Source organism: Nicotiana tomentosiformis, chromosome 9 (assembly GCF_000390325.3).
Source record: "Nicotiana tomentosiformis chromosome 9, ASM39032v3, whole genome shotgun sequence".
Lineage (NCBI taxonomy): Eukaryota > Viridiplantae > Streptophyta > Magnoliopsida > Solanales > Solanaceae > Nicotiana > Nicotiana tomentosiformis.
The window spans coordinates 51,949,611-51,974,342 of NC_090820.1; the positions used below are offsets into that span (position 1 = coordinate 51,949,611).

Below are 24,732 nucleotides of genomic sequence, written 5' to 3' on the forward strand. Positions count from 1 at the left end.
TCCTTAATTTATGTTCAATGGCATATTTAAATTTGTGGACTACTTTGATATTCACTCTTTTGCTTGTGGTGAGGGCACTTGATCTCATGACGGATTGGTGATATTGTACACTTTCTTGTGTCTGGTGAGTGCGTGAGTTGAGGATGCTTAGTGGTAACGAGTCATCTCTTGAGGTAAGGTGGTTGTGGAGAGGTTGATTGAGTTGGTTGAAAAACATTGAGTATACTTGGGCTATTTAAAAATGGGAAGAATGTGAAATTTGTATGTTCATGCTTAATTGCCGACATCGATCATAGTCAAAAGGTAGGGTGTTTGATTGAGTTAATTGTGAGGTCCTCTTTCATAGTGCTAAGTACGTTTTGGGGGTGCTAATATAGTTCCATTGCTCGAGGACGAAAAAAAGTCTAAGTGTGGGGTGTTGATAATCGGCTTAATATATACATATTTTGATATATATCGCCTCACATTTTGCTCATGTCTCGACGATTTGAGATGTTTAATATGATTATTTGTGCTAATTTTTGGTATTTCTATGTGTAGGAATCATTCGGATACAATTTGGGACGAAAGGGCGCGAATTGGAGCAAAATTGGGACAAAATCGCAATAAGGGAGATTTGAGGGCCACAGCCAGCGTGGGGCGCTGGCTGTGGCGCAATTTACAGAAGCCAAAATGTTTGAGCGCCAGGGCCAGCGCCCCACGCTGCCCTGGACGCTCAAGACGGGAAAGTGTCCTTTTTCGACTAGGACTCGGTTATTTCGACCCTTAGACGCCCCCAACTCATATAAAAGCCAACCTAAACCTATTTTTGAGGGGAGGACGTGATTTAGAGAGAAGAGGGAGGCGCCAAACACTCGGAAGCAAGGATTTGATCAATTCTTCTACCCTTTCCTAGTATTCATTGAGTTTATGTTTGAAAACATTATTTTTGATGATTGTATGAACATGAATGGCTAAGAACTCTATTGTTCTAGGGTCATGGGTATACATGAATGTTGACGTTTGAAGTTTAATTTGACGAAATTGATTTTATCATATTGGGTTGTTTATTTAATTCTGTTTTTAATTATTTTGCTGAGTAGCTAACAGTGAAATACTATCTACGAATCTAGAGTTGAACTCGAAAGTGGGAACTCTAGATTGCATATAGAATTAAATAGAGCAAGTTTTTAAACCCGAGCAGAAAGCTTAGATTGGAAACTTAGAATCTTAGCTTCCAATCAAGAGAAAATAGAAAAGGCTCGTATTCCATAATTACTTGGAAAGAAGTTAATATGTTTGTGCAGGGCGGCATGTGGAAACATCCCAAAAGTCAATAAAACAGTCATTCAACTAATTCCGAGGGGCATCGGGTACTATATAATGGAGCTAACTTTGTCAAATCAAATTCCAAACACAGTTCAGCCTTTCCAACATTTGTTCCTTTCTTTTGTGTTTTTCTTGATCATCATCCTATAAACACAATAATACCGTCTTTGCCTTATTTGTAGTTAAGGAAAGACAGTCACTCCATGATGTTTCAAGAAAACTTGCATTACCTCTGCATGAACATTGCAATTGATTTGCCAGCAGAAGTTGATGTCTCCAACAAAAAGAAATGGCACTTAGCTTTTGCTACCATCTATTGTTCGAGAGCTTTCAAAAATAAGACCAGCACAAAGGTACTATCACCTGTCCTTGTGCCATCCTACAGTCCAAGAAAAGTCCGCGTATCAACCGATACAATCGCCATTGATGTAGTTCAAGAACATCCTTTATTCTCAGGCATTGATCAGTCAAGTCTAGCTAAGCTTGTCAAAGATAAAAGTGCTGACAAGCTAGCTAATCTTGGAGGTGTACACGGTGTTGCTACTTCTCTCATAAGTGACACAACTAATGGTATAAATGGAGATCTAGAAGACGTTTCACGTAGACATGAAGCTTTTGGAAGCAACACGTATCCTAAGCCACCTACTAAAAGTTTCTTCATCTTTGTCCGGGAATCCTTCAAAGATCCTACCATCATTATTCTTTTGCTTTGCGCTGCTTTGTCTCTTGGATTTGGAATTAAGGAGCATGGACCAAAAGAAGGATGGTATGATGGAGGGAGTATTTTCGTCGCTGTGTTTCTTGTCATCGCTGTTTCGTCTATTAGCAATTTCAGACAAAACAGACAATTTGATAAGCTATCCAAAGTTAGCAAAAATATTCCAGTAGAAGCTGTTAGAAAGGGGAGGCGCCAACAGATATCTATATTCGAAATTGTGGTAGGAGATGTCATTTGCTTGAAGATTGGAGATCAAGTTCCTGCTGATGGGATTTTGGTAGAAGGTCATTCTTTACAAGTAGATGAATCTAGCATGACAGGTGAAAGTGATCACGTCGAGATTAACCTTAGCCAAAATCCATTCTTGATTTCTGGCACTAAGGTTGTCGATGGCTATGGCATGATGCTTGTAACATCGGTTGGCATGAACACGACCTGGGGTGAAATGATGAGCGAAATTAGCAGCGATTCTAACGAGCAAACACCTCTTCAAGAGCGACTCAACAAGCTTACTTCATCGATAGGTAAAATTGGATTGCTAGTTGCTTTCTTAGTTCTTGTTGTCCTATTGGTACGATACTTTACCGGGAACACACGAGATGAAAATGGGAACAAAGAATTCAACGGGAGCAAGACATCATCGGATGATGTGATCAATGCTGTGGTAGGAATTGTTGCTGCTGCAGTTACAATTGTTGTTGTGGCAATTCCTGAGGGCTTGCCTTTAGCTGTTACACTTACTCTGGCTTATTCGATGAAGAGAATGATGGCAGATCAGGCAATGGTGAGGAAGCTCTCTGCTTGTGAGACCATGGGCTCTGCCACCACAATTTGTACAGACAAAACTGGTACTCTTACATTAAATAAGATGACTGTCACAAAATTTTTCTTAGGCAAAGAGCACGTAAAGGCAAAAAATCAGACATCAATTTCAGCCAAAGTTCTTGAATTATTCCATCAAGCGGTTGGATTAAACACTACTGGTAGTGTTTTCAAGTCCTCCGATTCAGGTTCAAGCTTTGAATTCTCAGGCAGCCCAACTGAAAAAGCTATTCTTTCATGGGCTGTGCTGGACCTGAATATGGATATGGATCAAGTCAAGAGAAATTTCAACATTCTTCACGTTGAAGCTTTCAATTCAGAGAAAAAGAAGAGTGGGATAATAATCAAGAACATTACTGATGGAACAATTCATGCACATTGGAAAGGTGCTGCTGAAATGATTTCAAGAATGTGCTCCCATTACTACGATGCAGAAGGGAACATAAGAACTCTAGAGAAATCAGATAAGGAAGAATGTGATCAGATAATTGAAGGAATGGCTGCTAGCAGCCTTCGATGTATCGCCTTTGCACACAAGCAATTGCCAAAAACTGGGCAGGAGGATCATGAACAAATACATGGAAGTATTCCAGACAACTCTTTCATTCTTTTGGGCTTCATCGGCCTAAAAGATCCATGTCGACCTTGTGTAAAGCAAGCTGTGGAAGATTGCCAAAATGCTGGTGTGAATATCAAGATGATCACTGGTGACAATGTGTTCACTGCAAAAGCCATAGCCACAGAATGTGGGATTCTTCATCCCAATTCTGAAGTAGATGACGGAGCAGTCATAGAAGGTGAGGAATTTCGCAACTTAACAGATGAAGAACGGATGGAGAGAGTGGAAAAGATTCGCGTAATGGCAAGATCATCCCCTTTTGACAAACTTTTAATGGTGCAGTGCTTGAGAAAGAAAGGTCATGTGGTCGCGGTCACAGGTGATGGCACGAATGATGCACCAGCTTTAAAGGAAGCTGATATAGGGCTATCTATGGGGATTCAGGGCACTGAAGTGGCTAAAGAGAGTTCAGATATTGTCATTTTGGACGATAATATTGCTTCAGTTGTCACTGTTCTGAAATGGGGAAGATGTGTCTATAACAACATTCAGAAATTCATCCAATTTCAGCTCACAGTTAATGTGGCCGCACTTGTGATCAATTTTGTAGCAGCTGTTTCAGCTGGTGAGGTACCACTCACAGCAGTGCAGTTGCTATGGGTAAATTTGATCATGGACACATTAGGGGCACTAGCACTTGCAACAGAGAAGCCAACCGCGGAACTCATGAAGAAGCTACCAGTCGGTAGGACTGACCCACTTATCACCAACATTATGTGGAGAAATCTAATGGCTCAGGCCTTGTATCAGATTGTTGTTCTATTGACCTTACAATTCAAAGGCGAATCCGTCTTTGGTGTCAACAAGAGGGTAAACGACACTTTGATTTTCAACACGTTTGTTCTTTGCCAAGTGTTCAATGAATTCAATGCGCGAAATCTGGAGAAGAAGAATGTTTTCGAGGGAATACACAAGAACAAGTTGTTTGTGGCAATCACTGGAATAACTTTGGCTCTGCAAGTGGTGATGGTGGAATTTTTGAAGAAGTTTGCAGATACAGAGAGATTGAATTGGGGGCAATGGGGTATCTGCATTGGTTTGGCAGCTGCATCTTGGCCAATTGGTTGGCTAGTCAAGTGCATATCTGTCCCAGAGAAGCCATTTTTCAGTTATCTCAGGTTGAATTACTTGAAAGCCATGTTTAAGTGAGTAGATTTTGTTGTTTACTTTTTTTTCTTCTTTTTCATAAGATAGTTCCTTGCAGTAGTTTTAATTTGTTAGTATGACTGTAGTTGATTAAATGATTGATTGATATTGCATTCCTTTATTACTCACTACTTGTATTTTCATGTGTTAATTTTTAAATAAAGAGTTGTAGAATTCTTCTACTACATTTACAAGACGACTTAAAAAGTTTATATATGCATACACCTTTCATTACATTCTAGTAGTACAAATATAGTTTAACATAGAAGTCAGTTTGTAAATATGTCTAAAGTTCAATACTTTGTTTATGAGCGGTCACTAATGCTTGCATCATTAGGGTAGACTCTCTACATCACACCCTTTGAGGTGCGGTCCTTCCCCGACTCTGCATGAATGCGAAATGCCTTGTGCACCGGGCTGCCCTTTTTTTCAGCACTTTGTTCATGATTATAGACACAACATTCCTTTTTGAAAATGATAACAAGCTAAAAGTTGTGAAGCTTTGGACTGGGATTTGTCATTTCTATAAACCACATCAAACTAATATGGGGATCTCCAGAATACACAATCTGATATTAAAAGTTGAATTCTATCAAGTTTAAATGTTGAATCCCTCTGCCTAGACTTGTGTGTCTTAGCCTAGTGTTTCTCCCTTGCCTATCCACATTTGCCGCTTAGTTTAAGTCGTGAAGATATTCTACAAATAGTTTTCTGCTCGATCGCAGGGTTCAGAACTAGAAAATGGAGAAGATATTTTGGTTTCTTACCTGTTACATTTTATTTTAGCAATATATTTTCAGCCAGAAAAGCGATTTTGTCTCGCTCCTCCTCAATGACCTATCAATGAGGCTTCGAAATCATGCTGAGAATGTTATCTGCGAGAAGAAATTGGAATTAAAGCCTTCGTTCCCAATTTCTTTGCCTTTCTCTACCTTCTTGGACTGAAGCACCTAGAGATCCCCATATTTTAGCCCTATACCTCTCACTCTCCGTTAGATTACTAAACTAGATTAATCCCCAAGTCATATACGTTGAGATCAATTGACCTCACACGAATTTTATTGTATTAATTCAAATTGATTCAATTTCTAGAAAGATGATGGCACGGAGTTCGTATTTATAATTGAAAAAGGTGACTTTTTAAGGCTAATCATATGTGACGAGGTGGAATTCCACTCAATTTAACACACCTATGGGCTCATCAGACCGAGAGAGAGAGAAAATACGAAGATTGGAGTCTAAAATCTAAGGAATTATTATATTTTAAAAATCTTGCTATGTGATATTTGGTTATAATTATATATTTTTAGTGCATTACTTACTTTACATTTTGAGGCTTTAATACTAAATTTTATTATATTTGTGTTTAATTAATTTTATTTTATGTGTAGGGACATTGAATACAAAATTGAGAGCAACGTAGAAATTTTATGTATATTTTATACATTACGAGTTATGATTACTTAATTAGTGGAGACATAAGGATTAAAGTAACATTAGAAAAGAATGACAAAAAGTCAATTGTTAAAGAAGAGACAACATGAATTTGAAGTTAGGCAGCAAATCCAAAATGAGAAACGAACCACCAAAGCAGCAGGCGAGGCGAGCAAATTTGCTCGCGTTAGAACTAGCGCTGCAAGGCTTACAGCGAGGATGGAGCTCACGGCAGAGCTCGCGAGGTGAGGTCTACAGCGAGGTGTTCGCGTAATTCGGGTTTTAAAGCCTATTTTGTTTCCTATTTAATTTTGGACTTGGTTATTTCGTCTAGGTCTTTTCCTCACACATATAAATAGTCATTAAACACCATTTTTAGAGGGGAGACCGAGATTGGACCGACATTAGACGGGGATTTGACCTAAGGAGGCAAGAGCACACTAGGTGCAAGTCGAGGAATTTTTCTACGAGTTCTTCACTTCCTTCTTCCTATTTTCATTATTGGTTATGAATTATAGTATTGTAGTTTTGCATACTATTATGAATAGCTAATTTGTTATCTAGAGTTTTGATAGAACCTTTTGTAGGATAAATTCTTGTTATGTTTTTATATAATTGAGCCGTAGTATTTTCTCTATTTGTTCAACTACGTTATTATTGTGGTTGGTTGAAGAGCTCTCAATCGATTGTGCCTATTTAGTGTGTATTACTCGGGAGAGAGTGCATATTTAGGTAATTGTTGAACAACATCACTCCTAATGTATATGAGGGATCAATATGGAGGGTTTAAAGGTGAGATTAAGGATAATGAAATCTTGGTGCGATCCGAGTGAGCCGTACTTAATGCCAACTAGCGTAATTCGGGAGAATATGTCTAGTAAATTGTGGTAGTCACTCGGGAGAGAATTACGACACTCGGAGCGTTCATGATCGGTAAAGAAAATTTAGGCGAAATTATAGAAGGCATAGCGGGAAGAATTCCGACAATTGGGAAAATTATAACTCTAGACCTCCTTAGTCTTGTCTCAAATTTCATCCTTTTTAGTTGATAATTTTACTGCTTTATAATAATTATTAGTTAATTAATTAGAAATAAATATTATAATCTCTATAATTAGAAAATTATTTGGACTTGTATTTTTTAGTAATATTGAACAGTTGTAGCTAAGCCTTAGTTCTCTGTGGGATTCGACTCCGGACTTGTAAACCAAATTATATTTGCAACGACCGCTTAGTCCTTTTTATAAGGTATAGTTGGGCGTGATCAAATTTTGGCGTCGTTGCCGGGGAACTAACGATGTAGCTGTAGGTATACATATTGCTAGGTTGCAAGTTTGAACTTTTTTTTCTTCTTGTATTTTATTTTTTATAATTTTGTTTTACTTGTTGATTTTAGAAACATGGCATCTTGGAATTATGAGAGTTTTAATGTTGGTAATTCTACTTTTGATCATCCTTATGCATATTGTGAAGGAAACCACCCACGGCAAAATTATTAAAATATTCCCGAGAGCGAGTTATGTGCACCAACTCAATCTTATGTGTGGAATGTGTGTGATATGTGTGGTGGTCAAGATGGTCACTTTCATGGTTGTGCTTATATTTCTTATCCTTCCCCAACCCCTTACTATGATGGTTCTATTTTATTTTGGTAAAATTAATACGAACAAAGAACCTAGGAAAACTGACCTAAATGAGATCAAAGATATGTTAGAGTGTTTCATGGAACAATATGATGAGAAATCATTGCAGATACAAAGGCAAGAGGCAACTATTCACAACTTGGAGGCTCAAGCTAATAAACTAATTGAACCTTGTAAAGTGCAACAAGCTTACATTGTAGATAATAGCCAAGAAGGGCATGAATTGGCTGCAGAAATTGCCATTATAATGGAGGAGTTGAGAGTAGAATATGACCAAACCAACCAACTAGAATTTGATGATGTCGATGTTGAAGAAGATATATTAGAGTCAACCAAAGACATTGAAGATACATATTTAGTTGATTCTAGTATCATTGATGTTGAGGATGTTGAAAGTCCTGAAGTTCATGTGTTTGAGCGCATTGGTCCTCATTCCAAACATTTTTCTACATTAAAATTGGATGATGATATGAAGATAGAGTCATCCGAGCCGATTGAGGAGTCAAGGAATGAGGAACAAGGTGCCTACATTCTGAAATGTTTCTTGCCTCAAAGTCAGGATTACACACCTCATGTAAAGGCCAAGAAGTGCAGAATACTACATTGTTTCCTTGGGACAGTTAGACTCGTTCCACCACCCCAGGAGCATAATCATAAGCTTGAATCAAAACTTGAGATCCAATTCATAAGTTCGAAGTGGAGGCATAAAGTGATTCACGTCGTGCCGCGATATTAAATCAAGCGCTTGTTGGGAGGCAACATTACTTATTTATATATATATATATATATATATATATATATATATATATATACTTTTTTATTTCGAAAAAAATATAGTCGGAGAAAATGAGACAAAAATCTGAAGAAAAAAAAAGAAGGAAAAAATAGAGATTAATAAATTGTTATCTTGTTCTTGCTAGTGGGTATGAATTAAAGTAGTGCTTAAAGATGAAAGGAACGTTTGGGGGGGGGGGTGTAATATTTTTTGTAAAATTGAAGTGGTGTTGGAAATAATACGTTTAAAGTAATTTTGTGATGTGTTAAAGTGCTTAGGAGGGTGAGTCACTATTCCTTAAATATATCCTACCCGTCCCTTAGCCCACATTACAACCATGAAAAAGTCCTAATTGATTTAAGATCGAGCGAGCTTACATTAGTAGAGATCCACAATAAGGGCAAGCCTATGGTGCCAATTGCATGCATGTGACTTCTTTTGTGAGAATGAGAGATTTTCTTTGATATATATGAGTCCTTAAAATATATTTGAGCATTTGATTTGAATGTATGGATTCAACTTACTCTCTTGTTCTTGTTGTGAGAGCACATGGTTTCATGAGGGATACGTTACGTTATTAGACTTCTCAACAATATTGGGTGTTCAAGCCATGAGTGCATTTTGACTTTTGAGTCGGTTTTTGAGGCTAGGATTGTTACGAGCATGTTGTAGTTGTTGTGAATGTTTTGAAGTATGGCATAAGAAAAGGGATGTGTATGAGATTGTCTATGCTAAAGTTTAATTGTTGCTATCAACCATAGTCATTCGTATAGTGTGATTCAAAAGTGTTAAATATGTTAAGTGCTCAAAGATAGTGTGAATTGTTAGTTGACTCGAGGACGAGCAACGTTTTAGTGTGGGGTAGTAATGTTTGGCTATAATTATATATTTTTAGTCCATTACTTACCTTATATTTTGAGGGTTTAATACTAAACTATACTATATTTGTGCTTAATTGATTTTATTTTATGTGTAGGGTAGCTAAAGACAAAATTGGGAGCAAAGTAGAGATTTTATATGTATTTTATACATTACAAGCATGGAGTTATGACTATTTAATTAGTGGAGACATAAGGAATAAAGTAATATTACAAAAGAAGACAAAAAGTCAATTGTTAAAGAAGAGACAACATGAATTTGAAGTTAGGCAGCAAATCCAAAATGAGAAACGAACCAGCAAAGCAGCAGGTGAGGCGAGCAAATTTGCTAGCGTTAGAACTAGCGCTGGGAGGCTTATAGCGAGGATGCAGCTCGCGAGGTGAGGTCTACAGCGAGGTGTTCACGTAATCCGGGTTTTAAAGCCTATTTTGTCTCCTATTTACTTTTGGACTTGGTTATTTCGTCTAGGTCTTTTCCCTACACATATAAATAGTCATTAAACACCATTTTTAGAGGGGAGACCGAGATTGGACCGACATTAGACGGGGATTTGACCTAAGGAGGCAAGAACACACTAGGAGCAAGCCGAGGAATTCTTCTACGAGTTCTTCACTTCCTTCTTCCTATTTTCATTATTGGTTATGAATTATAGTATTGTAGTTTTGCATACTATTATGAATAGCTAATTTGTAATCTAGAGTTTTGATAGAACCTTTTGTAGGATAAATTCTTGTTATGTTTTTATATAATTGATCCGTAGTATTTTCTCTATTTGTTCAACTACGTTATTATTGGGGTTGGTTGAAGAGCTCTCAATTGATTGTGCCTATTTAGTGTGTATTACTCGGGAGAAAGTGCATATTTAGGTAATTGTTGAATAACATCACTCCTAACGTATATGAGGGATCAATACGGAGGGTTTAAAGGTGGGATAAGGGATAACGAAACCTTGATGCGATCCGAGTGAGCCGTACTTAATGCCAACTAGCGTAATTCGGGAGAATATGTCTAGTAAATTGTGGTAGTTAGTCGGGAGAGAATTACGACACTCAGAGCACTCATGATTGGTAGAGAAAACTTAGGCGAAATTATAGAAGGAATAGCGGGAAGGATTCCGACAATTGGGGAAATCATAACTCTAGACCTCCTTAATCTTGTCTAAAATTTTATCCTTGTTAGTTGATAATTTTACCGGTTTATAATAGTTGTAAGTTAATTAGTTAGAAATAAATATTATAATCTCTATAATTAGGAAATTGTTTGGACTTGTGTTTCTTAGAAATATTGAACAACTATAGCTAAGCCTTAGTTCTCTGTGGGATTCGACTCTAGACTTGTAAAGCGGATTATATTTGCAGCGACCGCCTAGTTCTTTTTATAAGTCATAGTTGGGCGTGATCAAATTTTGGCGCCGTTGCTGGGGAACTAACGGTGTAGCTGTAGGTGTACATATTGCTAGCTTGCAAGTTTGAACTTTTATTTTTGTTTTCTTGTATTTGATTTTTTATATTTTTTTTTCACTTTTTGATTTTAGAAACATGGCATCTGGGAATTATGAGAGTTTTGATGTTGGTAATTCTACTTTTGATCATCCTTATGCATATTGTGGAGGAAACCACCCATGGCAAAATTATCAAAATATTTCCGAGAGCGAGTTATGTGCACCAACTCAATCTTATGTGTGTGATATGTGTGGTGGTCAAGATGGTCACTTTCATTGTTGTGCTTATATTTCTTATCCTTCCCCAACCCCTTACTATGATGGTTCTATTTTTTTTGGTGAAGTTAATAGGAACAAAGAACCTAGGAAAACTGACCTAAATGAGATCAAAGATATGTTAAAGTGTTTCATGGAACAATATGATGAGAAACCATTGCAGATACAAAGGCAAGAGGCAACTATTCACAACTTGGAGGCTCAAGCTAATAAACTAATTGAACCATGTAAAGTGCAACAAGTTTACATTGTGGATAATAGCCAAGAAGAGCATGAATTGGCTACAGAAATTGCCATTATAATGGAGGAGTTGAGAGTAGAATATGACCAAACCAACCAACTAGAATTTGATGATGTCGATGTTGAAAAAGAGATACTAGAGTCAGCCATAGACATTGAAGATACATATTTAGTTGATTCTAGTATCATTGATGTTGAGGATGTTGATAGTCCTGAAGTTCATATGTTTGAGTGCATTGGTTGTGATGACCCAAAATGTCATCTTTAAATTTAATAATTAATTATGTGATCTAAGCACTATTTACCATTACTCGACTTGAGCGTGTAATCCGTAAAAATATTTCGAAAAGTTTTCAGGTGAAAAATGAATTAAAATATAAATTAGAGCTTTAGAACTCAACTGAGTTGACTTTGATCAACAGTTTGAGCAATCAGACTTGGATCAGTATTTTGACAATTTTTGTAGGTCTGTATCGTGATTTGGGACTTAGGCGTATGCCTGGAATCAAATTCCGAAGTCCCCAGCCCGAGATATGGAATTTTGATGAAAAAATTAAAGTTTAAGTTAAAATAGTGACCGGATGTCAAATTATGTGCAAACGACCCCAGAATAGAATTTTGATGATTTCAACAGCTCTGTATGGTGATCTTGGACTTAGGAGCGTAATCGGAATTTTATTTGAAAGTCCGTAGTAGAATTAGGCTTGAAATGTCGAAAGTTGAATTTTTGGGAAGTATGACCGAGGGGTTGACTTTTTGATATCGGGGGTCAAAATCCAATTCTGAAAATTTTCATAACTCAGTTATATCATTTATGACTTGTGCGCAAAATTTAAGGTCAATCGGAATTGATTTGATATGTTTCGGCGCAAAATATAGAGGTTGGAAGAATTGAAAACTCATAATTCGATTCGATGCGCAATTCGTAATTTCGGCGTTGGTTGGCATGGTTTGAAGCCTTAACTAAGTTCATATTATATTTTGGGACATGTTGGTATATTTGGTTAAGGTCCCAAGGGCCTCGGGTGGATTTCGGAAGGTTAACGGAATGGATTTCGGGCAAAAAGGAACTGCTGGAATATTTCTGCTGCAGAAGCTATTTTTGGACAGCAACCGGTGCAATCGCAGAGCTGACTTTGGAAGCTTATATCTCGAAATCTATAAGGAATCTGAACATTATCAAAACATGAAAGTTGTAGACCTTTGATTTTAGTTTCCAGAATAATAAACCATTTATCATTCAAACATTTATACAAAATGTTATGATCGATTGACTGAAACTGGTACTGCAGATTTTTGCTACAGCAGTGTGCATCGCCAGATATTTCTGTTGCACAGAGCTGACTTTGGGAGCTTATATCTCGCAATCTATAAAGAGTTGGGCGATGAGCAAAACATTAAAGTTGTAGTACTTTGTATCTAGTTTGCAGAACTTTAGATCGTTTGGCAGTTCGAGTTGAGTAAAAGAACGTATGATTGATACACTACAGGCTGTCGAGGAAGAGTTTGATGTATTCAACATAAGCATGTAATGATCCAAAAGTCCATTTTTAGTTCTAGAGATCGAAATTCGATTTCGAGACTTTTGACATTTTGATAATGAATTATAGGAGTGATCTGGAAAGTTTGGTCTAATTTCATCAAGTTGCGATTGAGTTTTAAGCGCGAAATATGAGTTAATTGTTTAACGAGCAAAATTGGTATCACATTGAGCAAATGAGCTCCGAATTAAGTTTCGATTAAACGAATGGGTTTGTAGTTTTATTTGTGACTCATAGGAACAAGAATCGTCGAATTCCGAGTTCGTATGATGGAGTTAGAGCCTTTTTAGTGAAATAAAACTGTTGGTGTAAATAGTCCTGGTGTGCACCTTTAGCGACCAGATGTGACACTTTTAGCGACGAGATTTGACTTTTAGCGACCGGAATAGTGTTTTTGGGGCAGAAACTTAAGGACCAAAAATGGTCATTTCCTTCATTTCGTTTTGGAGTTTTGGAGCACGGTTCTTGGGCGATTTTGAGGATTTCTTCAAGACTTCAACTTGGGTAAGTGTCTTATATCCAAATGTGATTATATCTCATAAATCTATGGTCATATTAATCATTTATTTCGGATTTAAATGGAAGAAATTAAGATTTTTGCAAAATCCTCCAAAAACGAAAATTTAAGATTTGGAGGTCGAGTTGTTATCGGATTTTGGTAAAATTGGTATGGGTGGACTTGTAATTGAATGGGTTGTCGGATTTTATAAGTTTCGCTGGATTCTGAGATGTGGGCAATTTTGAGCTAATTTCGGATTTTTAATGAAAATATAATATTTTCTTATGAAAGTAATTACTATAATTTTTGTTGACTGTATCGAATTAATTATGATTAGATACGAGTCGATCGGAGTCGGAAATTCGAGGAAAAATCATAATACTTGGTTAAATTAGAGCAAGTCGAGGTAAGTGACTTGTCTAACCTTGTGTGGGGGAAATTTTTCCCAGGATTGGTATTGATGTGATTATTGAAATGTGTTGAAAGTCGTGTGCACGAGGTGACGAGTGTGTACACGGGCTAAATTGCGAAAGATTATATTTTAAAATTGTGTAGATCATTGTTGCGCATTTATTAAATTATTTTATCTTGTTATATTCTTCATCATTTATCTGAGATATATACTTCAAATTTGTTTGATCTTTTCTTACTAATTGGTTTACCTGTTTAGTTGAAACTTGGTTTCTTTTATTCTGTGAATTATTTGAAGGTTGATTTTCTTTAAATTAAATATTATTAATATGAAGTATTTGACATTTTAAAACTTGATATTGAAGCAACGTAGTAAAGATTTTGAAATATTATTTTCCTAAATTATTTACTCCTGAATATTTTTATACTCATTGTGAGGGAGCCGTGAGCTCTTTATTGTGGAAAACTATTATTGATAATTTATTTTGGCATGAGCCGTGAGCTCTTTATTGTGAAAAAATATTGTTGTTGAATTATTTTGGCAAGTTAAATTATTTGAGCACTTGAGGTGCAAATTGTGATATATTGTGATATTGATATGCATGCGGTGGTATAAGATCTGGGTGTTGAAATGCATGCGGTGAGATAAGGGTGGCTTGATATGTGTGGCTAGTAGGGGACCTACTAGAAGTCATGCGGTGTGATAAGGGTGGCTAAAACGCGGGATGCTATTTCGGGGAAAAAAATGTTTTCTTTAAATAAATTGTGAAGGCTCCCGCGGTGATATAAGAAAATGAGATATTGTGAATTTATTTATGATTTGGGACTACGAGGCGGTACCTCGGGAGTGCCCTTGTTGATATTGATTTATGGCCATAGTTGCTTTCGATTAATTGTTATGATTTTCATAAAATTGAAGGAAATTCTGTTTTGATTCCACGAGATATTATTTGTAATTATTTGATGTCATTAAATGTGACATACTATTTGATTTATTTCCAATGTCATTTTATTTTACTACATTGATAAACATTTTACCATGCCATTATTATATTCCAGTAGGGCCTCACCTGACCTCCACTACTCTATCGAGATTAGGCTTGGCACTTACTGGGTACCGCTGTGGTGTACTCATACTACGTTTCTGCACATCTTTTTGTGCAGATCCAGGTACATTTTACCAGCCTAGACATCAGTGAGTTACTTGCGCACGGAGACTTCGAGGTATATCTGCCAGCATCCGCAGACTCCGGAGTCCCCTTCTGTCATTTTATGTTGCTTCCTTATATTTTATTTAGACCTTGACATATAGAGACATTGAGAATAAATTCTTAGAAGCTTGTGACTTATTTCTACCGGGTTTTGGGAGTTGAAATTGTTTGAATTGTAGTTTATTTATTTCAGATATTTATTATTATTCCGCATTAATAGGCTTACCTAGTCTTAGAGACTAGGTGCCATCACGACATCCTACAGAGGGAATTTGGGGTCGTGACAAGTTGGTATCAAAGAACTAGGTTCATAGGTGTTATGAGTCACAAGCAGATTTAGTAGAGTCTTGTGGATCGGTACGGAGATGTCTGTACTTATCTTCGGGAGGCTATGGAACTGTTAAGAAAATATTCACTTCTTTGATTCCTTATCGTGCGACATTGATTTAGCTTGAAACAGATATCTCATATTCCTTTGTATCCACTCGTGTATGACATTGCGCACTCATTATCAGTTGTGCGTAAACGGTTCGTGAGGCCGCAGATGGACTACGAGGGAGCCAGAGATGCTCAAACATTGCCTTAACGTGTGGTTCCGACTGAAGATGTGGGCGTTTTGAGAGATCACCTAGTGAATCATGTGCGGGGTGCAACGGACATTGGCGTCTGGTTGATTTATACGAGCTGTGAAGGTTATTATTGTGGATCATCGGACATTGTAACCTATGACTTCACGCCATCCACTACTAATGGGTGGATTGCGGGGTCATGTATTATATCAGTTTTGGCCTGAAATGTATATATGTGGTACTGAAAGGTTCCCTAAAATTTACACATGTTTAAAACTTGAGATTTTGTAGAGGATAAGGTTGGGACTTGTGGTATGTCCGCCTCTTTAATAATCATGTACTTCAGTACCAAAGGAGTTATAGAAATAACTCTAAATTTCCAGAAGGTCTACTCAGCGTGGACGTCACAGTTGCGGATTTTGGGGTGCTTCGGAGTAAGTACACTTGTTGACGAGAGTCTGGACTATGTGGTTCGTGACAAGATTTGTCTGTATGGAGCTCTACTTTTGTGATCGTTGTGTATAAATAGGGGTAAGGGTTATCCCAAAGAAGAGTGGAAGAGTATGTTAAGAAATTGGTCAGCTCAACAGTGTAGAGTCAGTATAACAAAAGAAGAAATTCGTCTTAGGAGAGATAATTCTCCACCGGTGTTCGTGGAAAGCCTATGAAGAGAGCAGACCAGCCAATGCAACACCGCCCACTTGGCTCAGTTCTCAGAAATGCTTTTGAAAGAGTTTGTTTTCTGGACTCTCCGTAATGCGTGGCGCATAGGGTTTGAACGGTTGCGTCATGTCACCATTGACGATGTCAGAATATGCCATCAAGTTCAATAAGTTAGCCCGTCATACTCCTACTTTGCTTCTTATAGCCAGAGGGTGAGTCCATAGACTCATTAAAGGACACAATTATGATCGTAAAATTTTGTACGACTCGGGAGCTACAAGCTGATACTTCATTTCTGCTAGTTGTACAAATTGCCAAGATATTAGAATGTGTTCGGGGTGAAAAATAAAAAGGAAACTAAAGAGACCAAGACGTCTCAAGGTTCTGGGGGATTCAGTGGATTCTACTCTGCAAGTATAAATCATTATGGAGGGGGCTCGGGTAGTCAGCCAGCCCAGTCCGAACATCAGATTACTCGGGGTGCTCCAGTAAGTTCTTTTAATGCACCACCGACATGAGTTCCTACAATGGTTATTCCAGTTATCTGGCACAGACTCAATATGAGCAGCCTAACCCGCAAAGGAGTTGTTATGAATACGGTGATACTAGGCACATCATGAGAAAATGATCCCAAACTTGGGAGAGACATATTTCATCAAAGCACTCAGGCTACGTGCCACATTGCAGTTACTACACCACCTACACGACTAGTTAAGGGTGAAGGATAGACGGGTAAAAAGCGTCCTAGAGGTGGAGACCCAGCCATTGTTATATTTGTTTTACGGTATGGCGAAGGTCGCTACATCAGATGGTGTCGTTACAGGTACGACCTCGATTTAATATAAAGGAATAAATTTCTTAAGTTGATTCGGTTCTAAATATCGAAACGAGTTATCCTATTGTGCTCCACTTATGAGTGAGCTTCATAATTCTATAATCTACTTATGTGTTTACCCCTGTTGGGAGATTTTATAGAGATAACTACGCCTATCATTTTGTGTTGGTCACTAATAAGAGCTGCGAGGCTAAATGTGGCTTTCTGTTACTCATTTGGGTAAATTTTGATGTAAATTCCGAATAATTAATTGCAAATTATGAATTATATGCCCTACCGGTGTGAGGTTCATTATATGTTGTGATTTGGTGTAACCGAAATTATTTAAAAGGAGAAAATAGAAATTTGCAATTGGCACAATGTGCATATTACTTGAAGATTTGGCGGCATTATTAGTACGGTGTCCATTATGAGGTCTACACCGATCACCGAAGTCTATAGCATCTATTTAAACAGAAGGATCTTAATTTGCGACAGCGGAGATGGTTGGAGTTACTTAAGGATTATTATATCACCATTCTTTATCATCTTGGAAAGGCCAATGTAGTGGCCGATGCCTTGAGTTATAAGGCGGAGAGTTTGGGTAGCTTAGCATATTTACCGGTAGCATAGAGGCCTCTAGCCTTGGATGTTCGGGCCTTGTCCAGCCAGTTTGTTAGATTGGATGTTTCCGAGTCGAGCCGAGTTTTGCTTGTGTGGTTTCTCAGGCTTCTCTTTATGATCGTATCAGGGAGCGTAAGTATGATGACCCCTATTTGCTGGTCCTTAAGGACACAGTTCAGCACATCGATACCAAGGAAGTCACTATTGGAGATGAAGATGTATTACGGATGCAGGGCAGGCTATGTGTGCCTAATATAGATGGTTTTCATGAATTGATTCTCCAGGAGGCTGATAATTCGCGGTACTCCATACATCTGGGTGCTGCGAAGATGTAGCAGGATTTGAGGCAATATTATTGGTGGAGGAAGATGAAGAAAGACATAGTGGAGTATGTAGCCCGGTGTCTAAATTGTCAACAAGTGAAATATGAGCATCAACGACCGAGTGGATTGCTTTAGAAGTTAGTGATTCTAGAATGGAAATGGGAGAGGATCACTATGGATTTCGTTGTTGGGCTCCCACGGACTCAGAGGAAGTTCAATGCAGCTTGGGTGATTGTGGGTAGATTGACCAAGTCAGCTCATTGCAATCCTATGATGACTACCTACTCTTCCGAGCAGTTGGCTCGAATCTATATTTGCGAGATTTCCAGATTTCACGGCATACCGGTATCTATCATCTTTGACCGGGGTATGCAGTTTACATCACGGTTCTAGAGGGTAGTACAACATGAGTTGGGTACTCAGGTAGAGTTCAGTACAACATTTCACCCTCAGACGGACGAGCAGTTTGAACGCACTATTCAGATACTGGAGGATATGCTTTGTGCGTGTGTGTTAGATTTTGGGGGTGCTTGGGATCAGTTCTTACCACTTGCGTAGCTTGCTTACAACAGTTACCAGTCAAGCATCCAGATGGCTCCGTATGAGGCCTTGTATGGTAGGTGGTGCCAGTCCCTAGTGGGTTGGTTCGAACCAGGCGAGGCTAGACTTTTGGGTACAGACTTGGTTAAGGATGCCTTGGAAAAGGTTAAGTTGATTCAGGATCGACTTCATACAGCCCAATCTAGACAGAAGAGTTATGCGGATCGGAAGGTTCGTGATGTTGCATTCATGGTTGGTGAGTGCATATTGCTCTGGGTTTCGCCTATGAAGGGTGTGATGAGGTTCGGGAAGAAGGGCAAGTTGAGCCCTAGGTATATTGGGCCTTTTGAGATTCTTGAGAGAGTTGGAGAGGCGGCTTACAGACTTGCACTACCACCTAGTCTTTCTGCGGTTCATCTGGTATTCCATGTTTCTATGCTTCGGAAATATCACAGCGATCCATCTCATGTGTTAGACTTCAGTTCGGTTCAGTTGGACAAGGATCTATTTTATGTTGAGGAACCAGTGACTATTTTAGATAGGCAGGTTCGAAAGCTGAGGTCAAAGAACATTTCTTCCGTGAAGGTTCAGTGGAGGGGTCATCCGGTCGAGGAGGCGACTTGGGAGACCGAGCATGATATGCGTAGCTGTTATCCACACTTATTCACCATCTTAGGTACTTTTTCTAACTCCATTCGAGGATGAACGTTTGTTTTAGAGGTGGAGAATGTGATGACCAAAATGTCATCTTTAAATTTAATAATTAATTATGTGATCTAAGCACTATTTACCATTACTCGACTTGAGCGTGTAGTCCGTAAAAATATTTCGGAAAGTTTTCAGGTGAAAAATGAATTAAAATGTAAATTGGAGCTTCAGAACTCAACTCAATTGACTTTGGTCAACAGTTTGAGCAAACAGACTCGGATCAGTGTTTTGACAATTTTGGTAGGTCTGTATCGTGTTTTGACAGTTTGAGCAAACAGACTCCGTTACGTCATTTATGACTTCTGTGCAAAGTTTGAGGTCAATCGGAATTCATTTGATATGTTTCGGCGCAAAATATAGAAGTTGGAAGAATTGAAAACTCATAATTCGATTCGATGCGCGATTCGTAATTTCGGCGTTGTTTGGCATGGTTTGAAGCCTCAACTAAGTTCATATTGTATTTTGGGACATGTTGGTATATTTTGTTAAGGTCCCGAGGGCCTCGGGTGGATTTCGGAAGGTTAACGGAATGGATTTCGGACAAAAAGGAACTGCTGGAGCTATTTTTGGACAGCAACCGGTGCAATCACAGAGCTGTCTTTGGAAGCTTATATCTCGAAATCTATAAGGTAGACCTTTGATTCTAGTTTCCAGAATAATAAACCATTTATCATTCAGACATTTATACAAAATGTTATGATCGATTGACTAAAGCTGGTACTGCAGATTTTTGCTACAGCAGTGTGCATCGCCAGAAATTTCTGCTGCACAGAGCTGACTTTGGGAGCTTATATCTCGCAATCTATAAGGAGTTGGGCGATGAGAAAAACATGAAAGTTGTAGTACTTTGTATCTAGTTTGCAGACCTTTAAACCGTTTGGCAGTTGGAGTTGACTACCAGAAGTTATGATTGATACACTACAGGCTGTCGAGGAAGAGTTTGATGTTTTCAACATAAGCATGTAATGATCCAAAAGTCCATTTTTAGTTCTAGAGATCGAAATTCGATTTCGAGACTTTCGACATTTTGATAATGAATTATAGGAGTGATCTGGAAAGTTTGGTCTAATTTCATCAAGTCGCGATTGAGTTTTAAGCGCGAAATATGAGTTAATTGTTTAACGAGCGAAATTGGTATCACATTGAGCAAATGAGCTCCGAAATAAGTTTCGACTGAACGAATGGGTTTGTAGTTTTATTTGTGACTCATAGGAACAAGAATCGTCGAATTCCGAGTTCGTATGATGGAGTTAGAGCCTTTTAAGTGAAATAAAACTGCTGGAGTAAATAGTCCTGGTGTGCACCTTTAGCGACAAGATGTGACACTTTTAGCGACGGGATTTGACTTTTAGCGACTAGAATAGTGTTTTTGGGGCAGAAACTTAAGGACCAAAAATGGGCATTTCCTTCATTTCGTTTTGGAGATTTGGAGCACGGTTCTTGGGCGATTTTGAGGATTTCTTCAAGACTTCAACTTGGGTAAGTGTCCTATATCCAAATGTGATTATATCTCATAAATCCATGGTAATATTCATCATTTATTTCGGATTTAAATGGAAGAAATCAAGATATTTGCAAAATCTTCCAAAAATAAAAATTTAAGATTTGGAGGTCGAGTTGTTATCGGATTTTGGTAAAATTGGTATGGGTGGACTCGTAATTGAATGGGTTGTTGGATTTTATAAGTTTCGCCGGATTCCGAGATGTGGGCCCCACGGGCAAATTTTGAGCTAATTTCGGATTTTTAATGAAAATGTAATATTTTCTTATGAAAGTGATTACTATAATTTTTGTTGATTGTATCGAACTAATTATGACTAGATACGAGTCGATCGGAGTCGGAAATTCGAGGAAAAAGTATAATACTTGGTTAAATTGGAGCAAGTCGAGGTAAGTGACTTGTCTAATCTTGTGTGGGGGAAATTTCCACTAGGATTGGTATTGATGTGATTATTGAAATGTGTTGAAAGTCGTGTGCATGAGGTGACGAGTGTGTACACGGGCTAAATTGCGAAAGATTATATTTTAAAATTGTGTAGATCACTGTTGCGCATTTATTAAATTATTTTATCTTGTTATATTCTTCATCATTTATCTGAGATATATACTTCAAATTTGTTTGATCTTTTCTTACTAATTGTTTTACCTGTTTAGTTGAAACTTGGTTTCTTTTATTCTGTGCATTATTTAAAGGTTGATTTTATTTAAATTAAATATTATTAATATGAAGTATTTGACATTTTAAAACTTGATATTGAAGTAACGTAGTAAAGATTTTGAAATATTATTTTCCTAAATTATTTACTCCTGAATATTTTTATACTCATTGTGAGGGAGCCGTGAGCTCTTTATTGTGGAAAACTATTATTGATAATTTATTTTGGCATGAGCCGTGAGCTCTTTATTGTGAAAAAATATTGTTGTTGAATTATTTTGGCAAGTTAAATTATTTGAGCACTTGAGGTGCAAATTGTGATATATTGTGATATTGATACGCATGCGGTGGTATAAAGTCTGGGTGTTGAAACGCATGCGGTGAGATAAGGGTGGCTTGATACGCGTGGCTAGTAGGGGAACTACTAGAAGTCATGCGGTGTGATAGGGGTGGCTAAAACGCGGGATGCTATTTCGGGAAAAAAAATGTTTTCTTTAAATAAATTATGTAGGCTCCCATAGTGATATAAAGAAATGAGATATTGTGAATTTATTTATGATTTGGGACTACAAGACGGTACCTCGGGAGTGCCCTTGTTGATATTGATTTATGGCCATAGTTGCTTTCGATTAATTGTTGTGATTTCACGAGATATTATTTGTAATTATTTGATGTCATTAAATGTGACATACTATTTGATTCATTTCCAATGTCATTTTATTTTACTACATTGATAAACATTTTACCATGCCATTTTTATATTCCAGTAGGGCCTCACCTGACCTCGTCACTACTCTACCGAGGTTAGGCTTGGCACTTACTGGGTACCGCTGTGATGTACTCATACTACGCTTCTGCACATCTTTTTGTACAGATCCAGGTATATTTTACCAGCCTAGATGTCAGTGAGTTACTTGAGCACGGAGACTTCGAGGTATATCTACCAGCGTCCACTGACTCCGGAGTCCCCTTCATTTTATGTTGCTTCCTTATATTTTATTTAGACCTTGACATATAGAGACATTGAGAATAAATTCTTAAAAGCTTGTGACTTGTTTCTACCGGGTTTTGGGAGTTGAAATTGTTTGAATTGTAGTTTATTTATTTCAGATATTTATTATTATTCTACATTGATAGGCTTACCTAGTCTTAGAGATTAGGTGTCATTACGACATCCCACGGAGGGAATTTGGGGTCGTGACATTGGTCCTCACTCCAAATATTTTTCTACATTAAAATTGGATGATGATATGGAGATAGAGTCATCCGAGCCGATTGAGGAGTCAAGGAATGAGGAACAAGGTGCCTACATTCTGAACTTTTTCTTGCCTCAAAGTCAGGATTATATACCTCATGTAAAGGCCAAGAAGTGCAGAATACTATATTGTTTCCTTGGGACAGTTAGACTCGTTCCACCACCCCAGGAGCATAATCATAAGCTTGAATCAAAATTTGGGATCCAATTCATAAGTTCGAAGTGGAGGCATAAAGTGATTCACGTCGTGCCGCGAAGTTAAATCAAGCGCTTGCTGGGAGGCAACCCTGCATAACTTCTTTTTATTTATTTTTTATTTTTAATTTTTTTTAGATCGAAAAAACATATAGTTGGAAAAAAAATAGAGAAAAATCTGAAGAAAAACAAAGAAGGAAAAAATAGAGATTAATAAATTGTTGTCTTATTCTTGCTAGTGGGTATGAATTAAAGTAGTGCTTAAAGAAGAAGGGAATGTTTTTGGGGGTGATATTGTTTGTGAAATTGAAGTGGTGTTGAAAAAAATTCATTTAATGTAATTTTGTGATGTGTTAAAGTGCTTAGAAGGATTAGTCACTATTCCTTAAATATATCCTACCCGTCCATTAGCCCACATTACAACTATGAAAAAGTCCTAATTGATTTTAGATCGAGCGAGCTTACATTAGTAGAGATTTACATTAAGGGCAAGCCTATGGTGCCAATTGCATGCATGTGACTTCTTTTGTGAGTGCGCGACAGAGCTCGCGAGGCGAGGTATACAACGAGGTGTTCGCGTGTTCCGGGTTTTAAAGCCTATTTTGTCTCCTATTTGATTTTGGACTTGGTTATTTCGTCTAGGTCTTTTCCCTACACATATAAATAGTCATTAAACACCATTTTTAGAGGGGAGACCGAGATTGGACCGACATTAGACGGGGATTTGACCTAAGGAGGCAAGAACACACTAGGAGCAAGGCGGGAAATTCTTCTACGAGTTTTTCACTTCCTTCTTCCTATTTTCATTATTGGTTATGAATTCTAGTATTGTAATTTTGCATACTATTATGAATAGCTAATTTGTTATCTAGAGTTTTGATAGAACCTTTTGTAGGATAAATTCTTATTATGTTTTTATATAATTGAGCCATAGTATTTTCTCTATTTGTTCAACTACGTTATTATTGTGATTGATTGAAGAGATCTCAATCGATTGTGCCTATTTAGTGTGTATTACTCGGGAGAGAGTGCATGATTAGGTAATTGTTGAACAACATCACTCCTAACGTATATGAGGCCAATACTGAGGGTTTAAAAGTGGGATTGGGGATAACGAAACCTTGGTACGATCCGAGTGAGCCGTACTTAATGCCAGCTAGCGTAATTCGGGAGAATATGTCTAGTAAATTGTGGTAGTTACTCAGGAGAGAATTACAACACTCAGAGCGCTCATGATCGGTAGAGAAAACTTAGGCGAAATTATAGAAAGCATAGCGGGAAGGATTCCGACAATTGGGAAAATCATAACTCTACACCTCCTTAGTCTTGTCTCAAATTTCATCCTTGTTAGTTGATAATTTTACTGCTTTATAATATTTTATTAATTAGTTAGAAATAAATATTATAATCTCTATAATTAGGAAATATTTTGGACTTGTGTTTCTTAGCAATATTGAACAGCTGTAGCTAAGCCATAGTTCTCTGTGGGATTCGACTCCGGACTTGTAAACCAGATTATATTTGCAACGACCGCTTAGTCCTTTTTATAAGGCATAGTTGGGCGTCATCACTATGTTAGGTAATTAGGTGCAAATATTCCTAATAATGGTAACTAGGCTTCCAATTTTGCATATCTAGGTAAAATTCTCTTATAATTACCCTCAATTGTTTCATCCACTCACTCATTGTACCACCTTACGCTGTTTCTCATTTGTTGCTCTCTTTTTGCTCACTCCTTCTTACTCTCTTTCAGTTCTCACTCGTCCTTGCACACTTCTATAGTAGTGAAAAATATTTAGTAATTTATATGCTCGTTCTTAGTCCAATTACATTATTCTTAAGTTAATTTGGTGATGCTATTGACTGTTGTTTGGTGTTACTTTATGTTTTTAGTAGCATTGGAGCTTTAAAAATTAAAAAAAA

The 24,732-nt window shown here is 37.6% G+C and overlaps 1 protein-coding gene across 1 annotated transcript; it reads left to right on the forward strand.

The window, feature by feature from the left end:
• Positions 1-1,409: 1,409 nt before the first annotated feature.
• Positions 1,410-4,787, forward strand: LOC138899633 (putative calcium-transporting ATPase 13, plasma membrane-type). Its single transcript, XM_070186271.1, has one exon. It carries the CDS (start codon positions 1,512-1,514, stop codon positions 4,614-4,616), a length of 3,105 nt encoding a protein of 1,034 aa, XP_070042372.1. The 5' UTR covers positions 1,410-1,511; the 3' UTR covers positions 4,617-4,787.
• Positions 4,788-24,732: the final 19,945 nt, after the last annotated feature.